Raw genomic sequence first — 19,114 nt, 5'->3', positions numbered from 1 at the left:
TGCATTTTCACTTTTATTTCAAAACTTTAGACAAGTTACTTTAGTATATAAATTTGATTTTTTTTTCCTCTTACAGAATATAAAGATAATTCCCTCATTACTTCGGTATAAAGTGTTTTACAAGCTTGAAGATAATTGCATAAGTGTTTCTCACACAGGGTATCAGAAATAAAGCAGTCTTTCTACAGAAGATCAGACAGATGACTACCTCAGAAAGAGCATAGCAGTTTAGTCAAATACAAGTGAACACGTGACACTACAACTGTGCAAGTTCAAGTAAGGCCAAGTCAGTAAACATTGTTAAGTCATTGCAAATAAGAGTGGAAAGTTGTGAGACATTGCAAGGGGTGGATAGTCTCATAGTATAATACTCTTAAATCAAGGATTCAGAGGGATTTAGCTAGAAGACAAGTGAGATCTTTAATGCTATAAAGCATATGCAAAGACCAAGCAGTGTACTGATGTTAGTGGAGACTTCGTGCCCATTTATCCTCAGCATGCTAAGACAAACTACAACCTCTTAAAACCAAGCATAAGAACCACTAATGTTTGAGAAGATGGTTTCAGAACTCAAGTATGTCTTATTTTGGATGGTGTGTAGTTTTTGTCTATTACTTCATCTTGTAAGAACATGTGAAGACAGCGCTCATTCTGTGCCAGTGGGTGGCCTGCAACCCTGTAGAGGAAAAAACAAGCATTAGTGCTGACAAATCCAGTCCATTTGCAGGTAACCAGGAAAGCAAGGTTTTGTATCAGTAACCTATAGTTCCACACTTCAGGGCACATCCTGTTTCCAGTTCACTGTTGGCACCTAGAAGGTCTGGCAGCAAGGCTCATCACTCCTCCCCAGATGAAGTCAGTCCATGGAAACCCTGAGCAGATCTCTCTGATCATGTGGAAGCATGTGATGTCATCATCTGTCACCTGCAATTGACAGTCCCCTCAAAGCACCCATCCTATCATTAGGAAATCTAAAGATAAGCAAGCCAAGCAGGTTTTTACAGGTCTTGGTGCCTTTGACACAGGACACCTTTCCAAAGGCAGCCCAAGCCCTCAGTTCTCAGCCTGACAGTAGTCAGGCCCGGCAGAGTTCAGGAGTTACTCCACCAGGGGGTGTGAAGGTCTTCTGGAGCCTTCTGAGCTCTTTGGAGTGGTGACTTACCACAGTCACTATTCCTTCTATGTACAAAAGCAGCACTGATGCACAGCTAGAGAGGTACCAGCCTTTGTTAATTGCAGATTTTAGATACAAAACATAGGACACAAACCATCTGCTCTACAAGAGATCAGCACCTCTACTGCAGGTTTAGTTTTGTTCCACATACAGACCATAAAGGGGCTGAAATTGAATCAAAAGACTTGGAAGAAAGCCACAAGGTATTGCATTTAAACCAAATTCAGTTTGCTCAATCCCTCTTTATGATAAAGCTCCCCCATCCTCTCTAGGACACCTTGTATCAGCCTTTGGCCTCCACATCTGCCAGAACATTTCTACTAGAAATGGAAGTGATCTAGTTGAATGCATGCAAGTCACATAACACATGCCAACTGCAACGGCTCAGCATTCGTACTTCCAAGTACTTCTGTGCATCTTCTCCAAACACATCTGTTGTGTTTATTTCAGCACAGGACAGATTCACTTCTTACTCACTCCTCACTTGTCATTGAGGTTGTTCATTAATGAGGAAGCCAAGCTCTCCTATGTAGCACTGAGATTTTACATGCAGTCACAAAACCAACCCATCTTGCCACGTTCTAGCAAATGGGCAGCATAGTTCTGGAATAACTAGTTTGAGTTTTACTGCTATCAGACTTAATTTGCTGGCCTTGAACTTGAGGAAGATGAAGAGACAGCAGCGTATTCCTTCTCTCTTTCAGGAAGGCTCACAAATTGGTGGCTGAATTGCAAGATTAGATCTGACATCTCAGACTCAGCTCTTTGTTTCATGCTAATACCTCACTCTGCATTGGCTTTTCTTCAGTATTCTTCTCTAGGGTGACCCTTACATGCAGCAACTGCTACTTCAAAAATTTTCATGTATCCCAAAGTCAGGTTCAGGCAGACAAGTGTGTTGCAACATAGCTATCCTGTGAACATCACTGTAGGTATTGGTGGTGGTGCTGGAAAGCTGGCTCCAGAGATAGGACTCAAGGAAACTGCACTGCTGTGATTTAGTTCCCCTAGATATAAAAAGCTTCTCAACACCACCTTGGATATCAGAATTGGCACTGCTGCATCAAAAACTTATTCAGATATAGTGGTACCAGTTACCTGAGGGATTCTTCTGTAGTCCTAGGAATGAAGACTGGCTTTAAGAATCCAGTAATGTGGATGTATTATGCAAATTAACTTCAGGACTAAAGTCACTAGTATCCAGAGTACTTGGTAGAAGTCTTAAAGCTTCTACATAGTGCAAAACTTCAACTAGCAATATTAGATTGATTACTTGATCATGTCAGTAGCGTAAATTGATGAGGTTGAATAGTTAGGACTTCTGAGTGAAGAGTCTCCTGAGCAGAACTACAGGCTGGGCAGAGAATGGATTGATAGCAGCCCTGAGAAGGACTTAGGGGTGCTGATCAATGACAAGCTCAGTGTGAGCCAGCAGCGTGTCCTAGCTGCTCAGAAGGCCAACTGTGTCCTGGGCTGCATGGAAAGCAGCATGACCAGCAGGTCAGAGGAAGTGATTCTGCCCCTCTGCTCTGCCCCACCTGGAGTACAGCATCCAGCCCTGGGGTCCTCAGTACAAGACAGACATGGAGCTGTTGGAGCAAGTCCAGGGGACGGCCACAAAGACGACCAGGGGGCAGAAGCACCTCTCCTATGACAACAGGCTGTGAGAGCTGGGCTTGTTCAGTCTGGAGAAGAGAAGGCTCCAGGGTGACATAATTGCAGCATGTCAATATTTAAAGGAGTCCTGCAGGGAAGTGGGATCAGGGAGTAAAGTGACAGGACAAGGGGCAATGACTTTAAGCTGAAAGGGGCAGGTTTAGGTTAGACATGAAGAAACTCTTTACTATGAGGGTGGTGAGGCACTGGCACAGGCTGCCCAGAGAGGTTGTGGAAACCTCATCTCTGGAGGCATTTAAGGCCAGTTTGGATGGGGCTTTGGGCAACCTGGTCTAGCGAGGGTGTCCCTGCCTATGGCAGGGGAATTGGAACTAGATGATCTTTGATGTCCCTTCCAACCCAAAGCATTCTATGATAATCCTGCTCCAGCTGTACTCAAGTCTGCCACTACATAATTATGTACATTAACAGCCTGTTTCAAAGGAGGAAAAATTGACCAAGAAGTTTTGCACTTCCACCAGATCAGTGTATCACTTGCTCTAGGACTTGAGTGATACCAGTAAACTGGACATTCCATTTCTGTCAGCTACACTTTTTTTTTTAGATATTCTAGTTAAGATGACTATTTCATTATCAGCTTCTTCAGAATATGAATAACCCTGTTCCTCCCACATACACTTAGCATACAAAGCTTTCATTAAGTGCCCACCTTATGTATTTTATGTTCAATCCCAATCCTGCATGGATAAAAGGTGTACTTTACAGTCATGACTGCCTTGATTGCACAGCCTTAAACTGAACACATTCCACCTTACTGTAAGCACATGTGCATTCGTGTCATGTAAATGCAAGACTAGACCACTTGGAATTGCTTTGAACAGAAGAAAGAGCCGTCTGAAGCATTCTACCTGCTGAGAACCAGCACTACCTCTACATTGAGCTAACAAGCAACTACATGAAGGAAATCTTAAGAGATTTCATAGTCCCACTTAGCTTACTTGCACAAGAAAGGCAGTTGTAGTGAAATTCCCACTTGCAACTCTAAGCCACGTGCCTGAACTGACTAATAATAACTGATGAGCAGACAAAGTTCTGGCTTAACTCAGACATCCTCTGTCCTTGTCAAATAGCATTGCTATTGAACAAAATTAAAGTGCTAGTGGAACTGACAAGCTTGAATGTTTAAAGGGAGCAGTCATCCCAATTTCAGTTGGGGTGAACAGTGTTGGCTCTAAAGACCAAAAGAGTTTAACTGACAGTATTCCTGACTCACTGTATGGATTCACATTAAGATATTAAAGCAGCTCTTCAGGTCAATAAACAGAGAATGGTTAGCAGTGTCAGACAGTAGAAAAGATTGTAAGACTTTGTTATGACAATTTCTGCTCTCCTTTTGAAAGGCAATGACAAAACCCAAAGTGTCTATTTCAAACTATACATGTGCATACCACAGGTAGTATTTACATCTTCAGAAAGATTCTCGTGGTGATTAGAGAAAATATGCATCATTACACAAGCTGATAATACCTCACATCTGCAATCAAAGTGAACCGCCGTAAGCCCATTGTAGGCTCCATTGTTCACTCAACAGAGGATACCTTTTCAGAAATGAAAAAGTAGAACTATTTTGAATGCTGTAATTTTAGTAGTAATTTGCATAAATTAACACCACCACTAACATTTGTTTCAGTTGTTCAGGTAAGCATTAAGATATCCAAACTAAACAATGAGCAATGTTAGTATACCCTACTGCAAGATCATGTGGAAGTTATTCTGAACCTACTTCTGAAGCTACCATAGTTAGAGGATTGGCAGCTTCAATTCAGTTTTCCAGAGCTGAGTTCTGGGTTTGTCTCCAGATAACTGGACCCAACACTTACTTGTTTATGAATTGTTCAAGAGCCTGCTTCCTTTCCTCTATAAAGGAATCATCAAATATGCCATCATCTCCTCGGAAGGGGAGCTGACGGAGTAGAGCTTTTCCTGGCAGAGGTGGTACTACAACCTGAAAGATTTAGAAGAGCATAATTAAGTGCAGCCTGTAAACAAATACATATATCTCCTGTGCTACCTCTTCCTCAGAGGACCCAACCCATAAATCCCATCACTAGTGAAGTAAGGAAACATAATGAAAGAGCAGTATCTGCTCGTTAGAGACAAGTTGAATTCAAGTAGTTTAACTCTGAATTAACCCCCAAATCATTAAAAAGCCTTTAGCATTATATAACTGAGGTTTGCTGAAAAAACTGACACAGTGTTTTTAGTTCTAGACATTTTTTACCACAATATATGACAATATATGGTGTATGATATATATGGTTTATAATGTAATAGCATTTCAGCATCACTACTCTTCATATACCTATGAAAACTTGTGTTCACCTTTCATTTTACCCACCTTGCTTTCTCTTTCTAGTTCATTCCTTAGCCATTCAAAGTCACTGTATCTTCTTCTCACTGTAGATTCTTTCAATTTGAAGATAGGTAGATTTGTCTGAAAACAAGAGCATAAATTATTGATTAGACAAATGAGAAGTTTTGATAAGCAGAAGCAAAAAAAAGCTGTTAAGTTACAAGTTAGTTGCACTTAAGCAACAACAGTATTGAGAAACACTCAAGATACAGAAATACAGCCCTGCAAGCTGCACAAGTAAGCTGTGCCTCAAACTATTTAACTGTGGGCCTCACATAGATGGCATCTTTATCACTGTTATTTTGCTACCATATGACCTAGTGGAATAGCAAACAGTTGCATAAGCATTCACTATTCTTACTCTCCTAAGAGCTGGATTCTCAATGCTAATCTATGTACAACATTGGAGGGGGAAGGAAGTCATCTGAATCCACACAGGTTCCTCTTACTGCATTCAAGGGAATGTTTCAGGTCCCAGCAGCACAGGACATTAACCAAACTCCCCATACTTTTCTGCTACCTGATTCATCACAGCCTCCAATATCTTTAAAAGCAAAAGCAACAAGTCCTACAGTGAATCCATCCAGTTCAGCTGAAGCTGAAGATTAGACAGTACAAGCCTGGATAGCTCTGAAGTAAACGAGGCTGAGATATAACACAGTCAGGGCCAATGAGATCAGACTCTTGCTACAAAGTCAAACTAGGCAGGGCTTGATTAGACACAGCTTTCCTGAGCATGGCTAGGAGTCAGGACCCAACCCTGACACCCTTTGAGAATGACATCAAATTGGAGCCAGGCTTTAACGCTGCACAAGACCATGATAAATGCACACACCCCCTAACAAGTGTCCTTATGCTAACTTGTGTGAATGCCTGTATTCTATTCATTCTTGGGGTGCGGTGTTATCCCATTGTTATATTCCAACCTGCACATTATTTTAAGAGCAGACATTGAGAGAGCCCTCTCCTAACTGCAAGGGTATACAGTAACAGAACTAGGGGCAAAATTATTTTAAACTAGAGCTGGGTAGGTTTAGATTAGACATTAGGAAGAAGTTCTTAACTGTGAGGGTGGTGGGACACTGGAACAGGTTGCCCAGAGAGGTGGAGAAGGCCCCATCCCTGGCGATACTCAAGGTCAGGCTTGATGAAGCTCTGAGCAGCCTGATCTAGTTAAAGGTGTCCCTGCTCACTGCAGGGGGAGTGGACTAGATGGCCTTTAAAGGTCCCTTCCAACCTAACGCATTCTATGATGCTAATGGCATCCCTAGAACAGAACGCTTCAAGATCAAGGTCTGAAGCTTAAATGTCAATGAGATGGCAAACTAGCTAGAGAGTTACAAATGTGTTTAATAGTTACAACTTTTAGACCAGGAGTCTGTAGTTGCTACACATAACCAGCAGTCACAGAATAAAGCTTACTGTTGTCACAGTGCATGGTCACTAACTATTTAAAGGCAACTCTTGCGGAGTACCCTAGAAAGATGATGTTCACACAAGACTACAGCTATCCCCAGTTTTCCCACTGACAGATGCACAGCACTCACTTTCAGCCAGTGCCATTTTTGTTGCTCTATTTTTTAAGTTGTAAGCCATCTCAGCTTCTGGTCTCAGTGAGTGGATATCCCAGTATGGCAGCATTTGTAGGATATTATACATAACCTATTATTAAGTGATATTCTGGCTGCTCAAAACAGGATTAATTGCAGAGATACTTTCCTGCACCAGGCATGCCTATGACTATGGACCATTGTATTAATGCCAGCCAATAATGAGTTTTTGGCTGTCACAGTTCAAAAGTACTTGAGAAATTAGTTGTGTACTTTCACATTATGCTATTTAGTCTGTAATTTACAAATGAAAGTACAGACCAGTATTTTGTTATGAAATCTCTTATTGCTAAATGTTTGAAAGTATTCAAGCTCTCCCTTCCAGATAAAACACTGACTGTACTAGTGGCTAGTAATAAAATTCCACTTAAGACCATTATATCAGGAGTCAGGCTTTAAAAATAAACACTCATCTTGAGGATAAGAATACTCTACTCAAGGGTGAATAAAGCTAGGTCCCCCAGAGTGCATGAAGGAGATTCCCAGAAGTTAAGTATTGGATTATTTTTCTCTGATTTCAGCTATTGGCTTTTCAACCAAGTTCAGCCTTCCAGATTACAACATCAACTCTTTGTCAGTGTCTTGGGTAGAAAGTCCTTTACAATGTTTAACATATAGGCCCTCACCTGCAGAAAATATTCCATTCTCCTCTCAAGTTACTTATAAGAGGGATTAGAACAGAATAAAAGCAGCCAAGAAACAATAAGTTCCCAGGTCTTCAGGAACTCTTTTCATGCTTCTGGGCATGAAGTCTATAAAGTTAATCTCTAAACAACGTATCAGGCTTACAGGTACAATGTGGGGTGAAGTGCCAACTGGGCTCATTTTACTTCTTACGTTCCTTTTTGAACTTTTGACATGCTAGCACAGCTAGCAAGTTGGAGAAAAGGACAGTTAGAGTACTTCATTTCCCTTCAAGCTGAAAATCTTCTCCTATTTTGATCATAAGCTCTGGAAATGCTCAAACTGAAGAGTGTGTTCGAAGGCTTCCATTAAATTAAGTGGCTTACAAGTCACAACTTAAACTACATGCTAAAGGAAAAAGTACCCCTTGTCCTTTGGTCTGTACATGAATTAAAGCTATCTGTTGAGATTAGCTTCTAAACCCAGCATTTCTTAAACCCCAGAAACTGCAGCAATTCTCCTTCCTCTAGAAACTATTACTTACAGAGCAGCATTAACCAGATAGGCAGCTAATAGAAAGGATATATTTTAAAAAAAGCTATTTGAGAGTCCTGTTTTATACTGCTTGACCCATTTACATCTTAGGTCCCTATTTTTAGCTCAGGCTATATCAACATCTGAAGTTACAGTATATGCCTTTCCCACTAAGGATTGTTACCCTGTTTGAGCAGACTGCTTTTTCCTTCAGTCAGAAGAGTTTCTGCATGTCCTACTGCCTCCATGTACCACAGTTTTCATTAAGCAAACCAGACAGCTGCTGAAGCACGGCCTATCATTGGGCAAGACTGGTACAAGGAAACAACCCTACCTGTTGACACCTTACTTTCAGTTGCTATTGAAGCATCACTGCAAGACCATATGAGATATTGAAAGAGTTATTTTCAGCTTCACAGTTTATGCTGAGTTATTCCTGTTTATTCACTAAGGTCCCAGTAGCTGTTAGCAATTTGTTTCCCTGCTTTGTTTGCCAGGGTTAAGAGTAAGGCACAAAGCTTGAAGTTGGGATAGTTTCATTTTCACAAATGTTTCTCCCCATGTTCATTCAGCATTACTGTGCCAGCTGATCTGCAGTCTCCTGTCGTGAAACTCATGACCCAGTTCAGCACAGCAGCACAGCCCCTGAAGCATAGGTAATTCCTCTGATAAATTCATCAATTACTGTAGCAATTGTTTCTTTTGCAGTGTCTTAATTACTCTCTTTTATCAAAAATGATTTTCAGCAACTTCCTAGTCCAAGCCTCCTAGTCACACCTCTTAGTAGTTTGACTGCAAGCATTCAACCCAAAAGGATTACATATTACCTAAGACATTAGACAACTAGAAGTCACCAGTGAGAACTGTAGATCAAGCCTTATTTCAGATGGAACAATAAACCAGCTCTGCAGAAGTCCCTCAAAACATCTTAGATCAAAATCCTGACCATAGAAAGGTAAGACAGGTTCTATTAATGCTGTTTCTGTACCAGACTAGATGTAGTCACCCAGTTTTCTCTGACCACTGTCTAACTAGCAGTCTGTATTCTGCTGGGTGAGTTAATGGCCAAGCCAGCACACTGGAATAAACACTGTCAGAACTGGTGCCAAGTTAACTGAAATAGCTAGGGGTCTGGGTTTGTCATTTGCTCTTTAAGTCACTCCTGCATTCCTGAACTCAAATTGCAATGGAGCTTCTACAGTCACTTGGCTGGTGTTCAAACTGCTAACGGGAAACAGTGGTTGCTTGCTAACAGATTTCACAGCACAACCTGTATTCACAGTAAGCACGCTTCTTCAGATACATTTCTGTTATTACAACATATCCAATCAAGTCCAACTCCAAGCTCAGCAGGTTCCCAATTCACCTCAGAAGCAAACAGCAGTCTTAAGACAGTAGCTCAGTCAGCTTAACCAGACTTACCTGGTTGTTCCTACAGTCAGTTCCCAAGCCATGCCAGTTACAAGTCTGAAAATCATTTCTGTAAGGAGACTTCCACAGGGAGAATGCAAATGGTTTGAGTATTACTCAATATTGCCCATTCAGCTTCAGACACACAGTTCTTCAATGCAGACATTCTGGTATAAAAGTTACCTTAAATGCAGGAGGAAAATTGCATACTGTATTTTAAATATATGACTTTGTATTTCTGAGCAATTTTAAGTGTTCTGTTATCTAGACTTGATTAATTTATCCAGTGTGTGGAAAGAGTCCTGCAAATAGCAAGACTTGCTCCTACAAGTTTGTTTCCAGGCATAAACTGAGCACAAATAGCACTTGAGTTCCTCCAAAGAGCATGCTGACACTCCACAAGACTGACTCTGAAGGTCACTGCAGCCCAGTCCACCCCCACAACTGCAGGAACTTCACATCTGTAGTTGCCCAAGACAGTCAGAGGTAAATTTGATTAATTTCCCCATCTGCCAGTGTAACAGCAGGAACACTGCATTGCCCATGTCTCCCACTCCTAACAAACCAAGAATAAAGCTGCACTGTTGCCATAGCACCTACTTTGATGTAGTCTTTTCAAGTAGGTTATGGTAGCCTTGATACAACTCTATTTCCATTAAAATAGAGTGAAAGAAAGCACTCAGCTCACTTTTGATATAAGTTTGTGGCCTTGACTCTCAGAAGCTAAATTCAAGCTTCTTACTATCTCTTCACACAAGCTATAATCTTTGTCAAGAGACTACACCCTTTGGCTACATTTACAGTCAGCCAATGGGAGTTCTGGGGTATTACAGTAAGCAGCATTCAGGGTGGATAAAAAACTAGTATGGTTTTCTTAATGTAAGAACCTGCTGTCCTTTAGCACATAAAACTGACGCCCATAGTCCACTGTTATTGCAGAAACCTTGCCAGTAGTTTGTTTCCTTCCCGACTTGACATGAGCAGCTACCTCCCCATTTCCTAGAATTATAACAAGCAAGAAAGGCAAACATGCTCTAAGCTTCAATTGATAGGAGTTCAGATTTCTGCTGTGTACTTTACTGAAGAAAAGCCTCTTTCCCCACTGCAAAAGGGCAGATAAGAGGTTTTATTTTTCTAAGTTTGTCCTTTTGATCTGATCTGAATTGTTCTGCTTATTTCTACTTGGTGTCCAGGTCTACTGAAGGTATATTACCTGCAAAAAACCTGGACTTAACACAACAGTGAAAAAACCAACCATATCTATACACCCAAATTCCAGCAATGCTGACTTGAGCTATGCCAAGAACTACAGAACTCCCCCACTCTACAGTACTGAGACACAGCGAGGACATTTCCTATCTTGGAGACAAAAGCAGTAAAATACTAACAGCAACACAATCATGAAGACTAGCAGTCTTAAAGCTTAACTCTTGTATACAGTTAAGTCCAATGGCTTGAGCTGATCTGTGAAAAACAAAGTGCAGAGCTGTCCAGGTTTTTGCCAAGCAGCATCTATCATCATCTGATCAAGTTCACCGGCATCCAGAACAGATAAACTATGGTGTGCCATATGGAGGTCAGAAGGCTCAAAGCAGGATAAATAACCTAAGATAAGCCTAGAAAAAAAAACCAAACCCCAGAATGTTTAATGATTCCTTATTCTTCAGATTGTAGTCTCAGAAGCCAAGAGTAAAAAAGGGGCTCACTTTAAGGGGGACACATTCAGGCAAAGGCTTTCCAAACACCCAGACAGAAATAGTAACTCTAGACAATTATTACAGGGTTAGCAAGCCAAAGCCTCCTCTGAAATAGAAAACATCCCTTTGGAAGAGAAAGGACCAAGTTTTGCACAACTGCAAAGTGTAACTGCCATACCCTCTGGTTTGGCCTAATGCAAGGTCACCAGTCCTTTCTCATTGAGAAGGACTGAAGAGGGATCACACCAAGTTACTGCTTTAGAATCATCAGGTGACATGTAACAGCTACGATCAAATGGGGCCAATAAAACCACAATGAATTGCTGCAATTCATATTTTCTATCAGGAACAAAAGTTTTAACGTGCTTTGTGAACTAGAGACATTTATCCCTATACTTCAGGCACACAAAAATATTAGATACAATTAACTAGTATAAAAATGTACTAAGTAGCAAAAAAATATCTTTGTATTTCCAGGTTTATTGGAGCAGTAACATTCACATTGCTAAATAGCCACCTGACAGCTATTGTAAGGCTGTTAGGTCGATCCTGTTCATTAGTTTGTAGCACATCTTAATACTTAGGGGGTGCTGCTGCTTAGGTGCAGAGAAATAGTCCCCAATGCTTTACTTCCAGATATAGAAGTGGTATGAAACCACTAAGACCTAACTACGTTTTCTTCTGCATTTTTGAGTACAGCTGCTATACACACTAGCTTATAGTTATGCTTTCAAGACTGGCCACAAAGCCAACACAAGCAATACAGCTATGTGCCCCACAAGATTCTCTGGAGGCAAAGATGAATTCTCAATAAATATCCATAGAAAGCAACTGTTTATGGACCTGACTACAGGTGGTGAAATATTTGAGTTTATACCCTGACTAGAAGGCTAGGTTTCTCCAACTCTCACATCAAACAAGTTATAGTAAAAACAGCAAGCAACTCCAGACCTTTCACTCAGTGCTAGAGCTTCTAGAGCATTGACATTACATACTTGCTGAAACAGCCCCCAGTACCACAACTGACATAGCACTACCAAGTGAAAAACTTAAGAAAATACTTGTCCTGCAGTTAGAGGCCCAAATCTACACCACATTATTTATGTCCCCATATGAAAAACAGTAGAGACCTGACTGCTTTAAAGTTCAAGCTGACACTTTTTTGGCAAGCCATCTAAAAATAAAGATGTATCTAAACACTCTGGCATCACATGCCTACCTGGATCACAGCCATTTGTCCTGCGAAGATTAGTCATGGTTCCATTTGATTTGGTCTGCTCAGTACTGTACTAGAGTGCACTCTTAATACATGACAATCAAGGTCTGCCTTGTATGAGCAAAAATAAAAGGATCCCAAGCCACCAGTTAGACTAATACACTAATAAGAAGTGCTATTGAGAGGCTTGGTTATTTTATTTACACAGTAACAGACACCAACAGACTAGTTCAGTACCTTTGGACTAGGTTCTTGAACCTGGTTTAATCAAAAACCTCTATAGAAAAATCAACTGCTCAGAGCTAAGACATGGAATAGACTTGGAAATCCACTCTCCTTGCTGCTGAAGTTACTATCATCCAAGCCACTCCACTTCTATGTCAGTGTCCTGGGAAGGTCTTTGCTTTCTAACTACCCTTTTCTGAATTACTGGTAGAGGGAACAGTTCATGTTTGTGAAAGTTCAGTACCTGGGCTGTAGAACAGAATTATGAAGTGACTTGAATCAGTGCATTTTCATTTCTTGACAGGGAATCTAAAAATATCTAACTGCTAGCAGTGTCTAGAATATGATATTAAAAGACTAATTAACTACAGTTAGAGTAGACTTGCAGCATGATGCAAGATTTTGCAGTAGAGAAATAAAGAATTAGTGCTGATTATGCATTCCTAAGCACACTGACACTGAGTCAGTGTTTAGTCATGACTCCACCACAAGCTTCACTATGGAACTGAACAATGCTGAAGTAAACTATGCATACCAGCAGATTTGATTCTTCTTGTGGCAGGAGAAGAGCCTGCAACTTCAAACCCTACCAAACACACAAAAGATGGGTAATTTGGTACTGGCCAAAGACAGAATATTTCAAAGACACATTCACCAGATGAAGAATGCGACTCTGGATGTGCTTTCTGAGCAAGTTATACTCGCAGTTCATTGACCATCTTACTCCAACTGGTATGATGACAGAAGTCAGACTCAAATCAGTCACTCACTCAAGTTGGACTACTATGAATATGCTGAAATGCAAATACTGTATCCAAGCTGGGCCTTGAAAGAACAGATTAAGAAAAGAGCAGACTTCCCAATGCAGCTCAAGTTTAGCAGCACTTCCCCAATCCTTAGATACCAATACTATTATTAACACTGCAGGCACTTCACAACCAGTGTGTGTACTTCCCTTCCTGCATGGGGCCTACACAGTCATGTACCTCTGCAGGTCTACAGAAATCACTCTGCAGAGGACATGCCTTAAAGAGTGCTGGCACCACCCAAGCGATGCATTTCACAACATCTGGAAGCACAGCAGTAAGGCACTACCTTTCTGCAGCTCAAACCCACTGGAACCTCAAGAAGCTAAGGTGTGCCATAGTGCTGAGTTTAACCATACTGGCTAAAGGCAACAGGCTACCCAACATTGAAGAACTATGAAAACAAAGACTTTTTGGTTTACTTTGCTTTGAGTTTTTGGACTAGGAGCTCCCAAAACAGGTGTTTTATTGTAGTGATAATTACCAGTTTGAACATTAATGACCTCTCTGCAAGTCCTCACTAACCATAAACAGATAACTTGACCTTTTAGTTGAGGTGACTAACTCAGCTAATATGGGCAGCACTGAAGTCACTTACAGAAACAACAGGAGAAGTGGTGTTTAAAAGGGCTATTTTTCCAAACATACCAAGTTCCTGAATACCCACAGGCTTTGACAGTATTTGAAGCAATGTGCCTGTCTTTCATGGCACTGCTTTTACAGTGGGTAAAGCACATCTCAAGTGTGTCACTGGCTGGATCAGAGTTCACTTGTAAAGCTTCTCATTTCCTTAAAGGATTTAGCAACTGAAGCTGTTGCACGGAAACTTTGAGCAAAGGTGTTCCTATTGACACACTTCCCAGAAAAATATGGTTTATCTTAACTACAGAAGTAGTCAAAATGATACCTGGAACTGTACTGAGAACAGCAGCGATGCTGTAGGATGATAATACAGCTGCCATTCATTCTGCATTTACTTCCTGGAATTCAGAGAGAAGACTGGTTTACAGCACATAAACAGTAGCAGGTATTCACAATCTCTCACTGAAGAGTACTGACACAAACAAGCCCACTCTGAAATGGTGTAACAAGTAGAAGGGAAGCACCACTTCTCTGATGGTGGTTCCTGAGTGAGCAGCTAGTAAGAACTCAAACACCCCAGCGTATTGCAAGTGTATTTACACTGAGAAATTAACTGTCAGTTCACACTTTTCCTCAAGAGGTAAAGGCAGTGCAGTTGCTTCTTGTATTACTTTAGTAGGCAGTCTAGTTGATTATGTTAGTCCTAACCACTGCACAGTCACCATACGGTGATCATCTAGAATCATCTAGACACCTTAGAGGAGATGGCCACGTAATCAGGTTTCAGTTCACTACAAAAAACACTTGGAGCTTTATACCCTACTGCATTTTTCTTCTTGTTTAGCTCACACTAAGCCTTCACACAAGAATACCTTGGAATGGTACAAACTCATTGCCTAATGCTGCTGAAGGAAAGAAAATTCTCAAGTACCCCATCAAGAATTTCCACTCAAATTTCGTATTTTAGCACTGCAGGGTGACATTTTTCCATCATTTACCATCACCGAACAAGACATTTGACTTTCATTGCCAAGCTGCACTGTACTGGCACACTGCCACACTGTGTGCCTTATACCAGTTGCCACAGTGGAAAGCTTTCTGTCATCACCTTGCCCAGTTTGCTGAGAATGGAAGGTTATTTAATGCAACTTCAGGCTCAGCAAGTCAATACTTTGGCCAACTGACCATGTGAGTGGAGCAGCTTGCTTCACAAGGGGCTGTATAGGTTTTACCTGCATCACTCAGAGCTGAAGTGCATTTACCACAACACATAGCCACCCTACTAGCCTGCACAGACACATACTATACTATGAAAGACTTTCCTAAGTACTGAAGCTCAGATCACTCACTGATCCAGTAGTGCACTGCTAAGATACCCACCCAAGACTCTTGAGTTCCCCAGCTCCCACCAGAAGTTGACGAGTACAGCAACACACAAACTAGAGCATGAGGGTGTTCTGCTCATAGCTTTCCAAGTAACAGATATGGCCAGCCCCTAAAAACACAGGGGAAACTCTGCAGTCTTTCACACAAGTACTTTTTGTGCGATAAAATTACCCCTAGTGAGAGTTTGTAAACACCCTGACAACTGTACAAGTCTAATTGCTTCAGCACAAACTTCAATCTCAGTGTCCTCTCCAACAACATTTGTCTTCACATGACCTCAGGGACCATTTCTGGCTTTGCACCATCTCCAGCCATAACACAAGGCTGTCCAAAAACTTTTATCAGAAGTTAGCAGCAGTTAAATCATCCACTTCTGCAGCACATAACATTTTAACATTGGTGTTAAATTGAAGCATAATTTCCCAGGTATGACACAGGTAAGTCAGTCCATCTTTTCAGGTTTGTTCTGCTGCCACAACTACCACTGCTGGGGGAAACAGCAAGTGTCCCCTGCTACTTTCTGTGGCCACAAGCAATTGTCAAAGCACAGAGACTACTTGGTGGCTACTGTCTGTCACACTTCAGTGGCTTATAGCACGAGACTCACCTTTTAGAAACACAATACTACAGCAATTCAAGTTAGAACTTTTCTCCCATGCTGAAACTTGCATATTAGCAACAGGGTCTGCGTTCTGCCGAGAAGCAGTTAACTGATACAAGTTTAGACAGTGAACATAACTCTGCATGACTTGTATTACCTGCTCTGTAGCCTTCCAGCCTAGAAAGGCATAAAACTCATTTTATAGTTCACAATATAGCTATTGTGAGCTGTAGTCAGCGTGGATGCGCTATGTGTACCACAGCACACAGCTGGAAAGGGCATGATACTGTATCATGAGAGATAGGCCTGTGCACAGGCATGGACAGGCTGCACTGAAGGAGACTGGAGGAAGCAATGTTTATATAGGAGTTGGACTGGGAGGAAGAATAGACGAAGGTCACAGTACTATCACAGTGTATGTTTGTTCAAGATGTTTCTAGGTCTTCAACACAACAGGCATGCAGAATTTTCCGCCACAAACAGGCTACTCTTAGCCCATGTGTTGTCTCAAGCTTTTTTCCTGCTTTCCTTTCTGCTAAAGGACTTCATTTAGGAATTTTTAAGAAAAATACTGGGTTTTAATCCCAGCAAATCTGGCCTCATTCCCTGCAAGGCTGCATCATGACTATGTGCCTTTTGTATCATCTTCCGTAGATCCAGCAATTCCTAGTGCTTAGTCTCATGGAAGGAAAAGCTATCAGGAACTTAAGGCACAAACACTCCCCAGCAAGGTAGAGTTACATCTTTCTGCTAACTTGGCAGCTAGGGTTCTGATCAGGGTAATGTAATGCAACACAAGACGTTGTGTGTCCTCAGAGGCCAAACACAAGCTATAATTGTTTTAGCTTATTCTTCTTGCCCTATGGACATACCCTGATGTATGAGATTAGCTACTGGACATGACAATTTAGGAGCATCACTGAAGAAGTATCCTCCCTAACAGTGTTAAATTTCAGTTGATTGTGCTCTTTTAAGTTACACTTAGTTGAGAATGCATCCCTTATACCAGAAAATCAACACAGGGTTTTAGTCTTGTCCAAAGAATCCTAGCAACAAAGACAGCAGCCCTCAGCTGACACCTTCCCTGCCATGAAGGCATGTGCACTCCATGGTGTCCAGTGAAAGCAGAACTCACATTGTGGAGTGTACACACACAGAGTCAGTGAGGCTTCTTCCCCCTCTATTACCACCTGTAGTAACCATCCAGGTTCAATAGCTGTAACAGAGTAAAGCTATACAAAGTAGTAGACTCAACCACGAGCAACAAGAAAGGATGAAATTCTAAGAGGTCATGTTTCTCAACCCAACTTATCCCTAGCAGCATAGGCTAAAGAGTGCCCTGCCTCAAGTCTCTGCCAGCCAGAGGCAAGGACCATGCATTTTCCTGTTTGCTCCTCCAGGCCCTGTTTATGAAACTAGAAAGCCCAGGGACACATGCAGCTCTTTTCAAGCCTAAAATGATTAGCCATTGGGCCAAGTCACTGAACGCTGCCCTTTCAGCTAGGAAGGAGTCTAATGCTACTAAGAAAAAGCATCTGATAGAATATGGTGAGAAAAAGCCCTATTTCATAGGCACTCAATTTATGTTTCAGGTCCAAATGAAAGCAGGAACCTCTCCCCCATATACACTCACCTCATCACTTCAGCAAGCTTAGATCTAGCACACGCAACAACTACATTTATTTACACATTCTCTAAATGTTTTTGAGGCTGCTGGAATGCTGAACTTGACCTCCTTCTCAGAGCAGACCCAACCCTGTTACTACACCTCAGACAGCTGCAAGTTCAGTCTCTCCTACCTATGCACAGGCGAGCAATTACTCACTGTACAGCAACAGCTCGGCCCAACGGCAGCTGTGCACAGCAGTGCCCGAACAGCACTCGTCCTTTGGCCATCTGAACCGAGACACGTTACTGCCTCGGCTACCACCAGACCACGAGAGCCACCAGCTCCAGCCGCCTGCAGAACCTGGGGCCTGCCCTCCCAGCGAGGACGCGGGCCGCTCCAGCTCTGCCATCCCCGCCCCGGCTGCGGAACGGGCCCTGAAGGGCAACGACGACGGCAGCCCGTCACCGCCACCCCGGGGACACCCCGCCGGGTTACGTAAGAGCCGTCCGAAGACCAGCACCGGCACCCCGGCTCCGCAGTCACCTTCCCAAGCCTCTTATTTGCACCCGAGGCGCCGGGCCCCGCGGCGGGAAGGGCCAGCACGTACCCCGCCGAGGTGCCCGCTGGACGTGCCCGGGCGGCGGCGAGGCCCTCAGCTAGCAGAGGCGGGGCCGGTGCCGGTACCCCCCGCCGCCGGGCCAGGCCGTGCCCTCACCTTCACGCGGATCTCGTAGGTGGTGAAGCGGCCGCGGCCCACCCCCACCGTCTGCGGGTTGCCCACGTCGATCTCCAGGAAGTTGCTGGGCGGCCCATAGGCGTCGTTCAGGTTCTGCGGCTTGCTAATTAACCGCCGAGTGTCCGCGATTGTCTCGGCCATGGCGGAGCGGGCACCTTCCCTGCGGGACGCGGCGGGACGCGCGCGAGCGAATGAGCACCTAGCGCCGCCACCCCGCGCCGCCCGCCCGCTTATCGCCCCGCGGCCAGCTGACTGCCCGGCAACGCGCACCCACGCCGCCGCGAGCGGATGCGCCCACCGCCCGTGCGCAAGGCACGCTGGGATTCGTAGTCCCCAGAAACCGTCCCGCTCGCTGCGTCCGGCGCAACCGCCCGTCTCCCGAACTACAGATCCCGGCGTTGCGCGGAAGGTGCAGAGTGGCGGCTGGTTTCTGGAGCCCGCCCGCCAAGCAGGGTCGGGCGAAAGCTGCGGGGTTTGGTCCCGTTTCAGCCGGCGGAGTGGGGCTCCGCGCGTGGGGGGAGCGCGGCCCGGGTTCCCCCGCTGATTCCTCCCACCGTGGGGCCCGCAGTGAGTCCCCTTCCCTCGTCCAAGGAAGGAGCTCCCGTGCGGGGTCGTGTACTGGGGGATCGGGGCTGCGCGGGGCGGGCGGCCCCGGGAGGCCGCGCCGTGAGGCGACCCCCAGGTTGGCTCGGCTGGGCCAGGCCCCCGCGAAGCCCCGGTCTCGGTTGATGCGGTAGCGCGGACCCGGAGCACAGACAACAGCGATTTTTTTAAACCACAGATGGTTTTACCAACACATGGCAGTAGCAGCTCGTAAGGCTCGGCAGCGACTTCTCCGCTGCGGCCCTTAAAGAGCGCAGAAAGGGAGGACTGC

General features: G+C 43.6%; 1 protein-coding gene across 1 annotated transcript; it reads right to left on the bottom strand.

Annotated features, from left to right (window-relative positions):
- Positions 1-18,483, bottom strand: SNX3 (sorting nexin 3). The gene is made up of 4 exons (XM_084262568.1): positions 18,220-18,483; positions 5,190-5,285; positions 4,672-4,796; positions 1-676 (listed from the first exon to the last, which is right to left on the bottom strand). The coding sequence occupies exons 1-4, from the start codon at positions 18,379-18,381 to the stop codon at positions 571-573; spliced, it is 489 nt and encodes a 162-aa protein (XP_084118694.1). The 5' UTR covers positions 18,382-18,483; the 3' UTR covers positions 1-570.
- Between the last annotated feature and the right edge of the window lie 631 nt (positions 18,484-19,114).

This window comes from Gallinula chloropus (genome assembly GCF_964237585.1).
Source record: "Gallinula chloropus genome assembly, chromosome: 3".
Taxonomy (NCBI): Eukaryota; Metazoa; Chordata; class Aves; order Gruiformes; family Rallidae; genus Gallinula; species Gallinula chloropus.
This window is presented reverse-complemented; position numbering and strand designations above follow the sequence as displayed.

What these genes read in the sequence shown, in the direction of transcription:
- SNX3 (XM_084262568.1), bottom strand. Translation starts at nt 18,381, where the DNA reads ATGGCCGAGACAATCGCGGACACTCGGCGGTTAATTAGCAAGCCGCAG. An exon ending in AACTAGAAAGAGAAAGCAAG is followed by an intron (nt 4,797 to 5,189) that starts GTGGGTAAAATG and finishes TAAATCTTTCAG; the next exon opens with GTTGTAGTACCACCTCTGCC. An exon ending in CTTGAACAATTCATAAACAA is followed by an intron (nt 677 to 4,671) that starts GTAAGTGTTGGG and finishes TTTCCTCTACAG; the next exon opens with GGTTGCAGGCCACCCACTGG.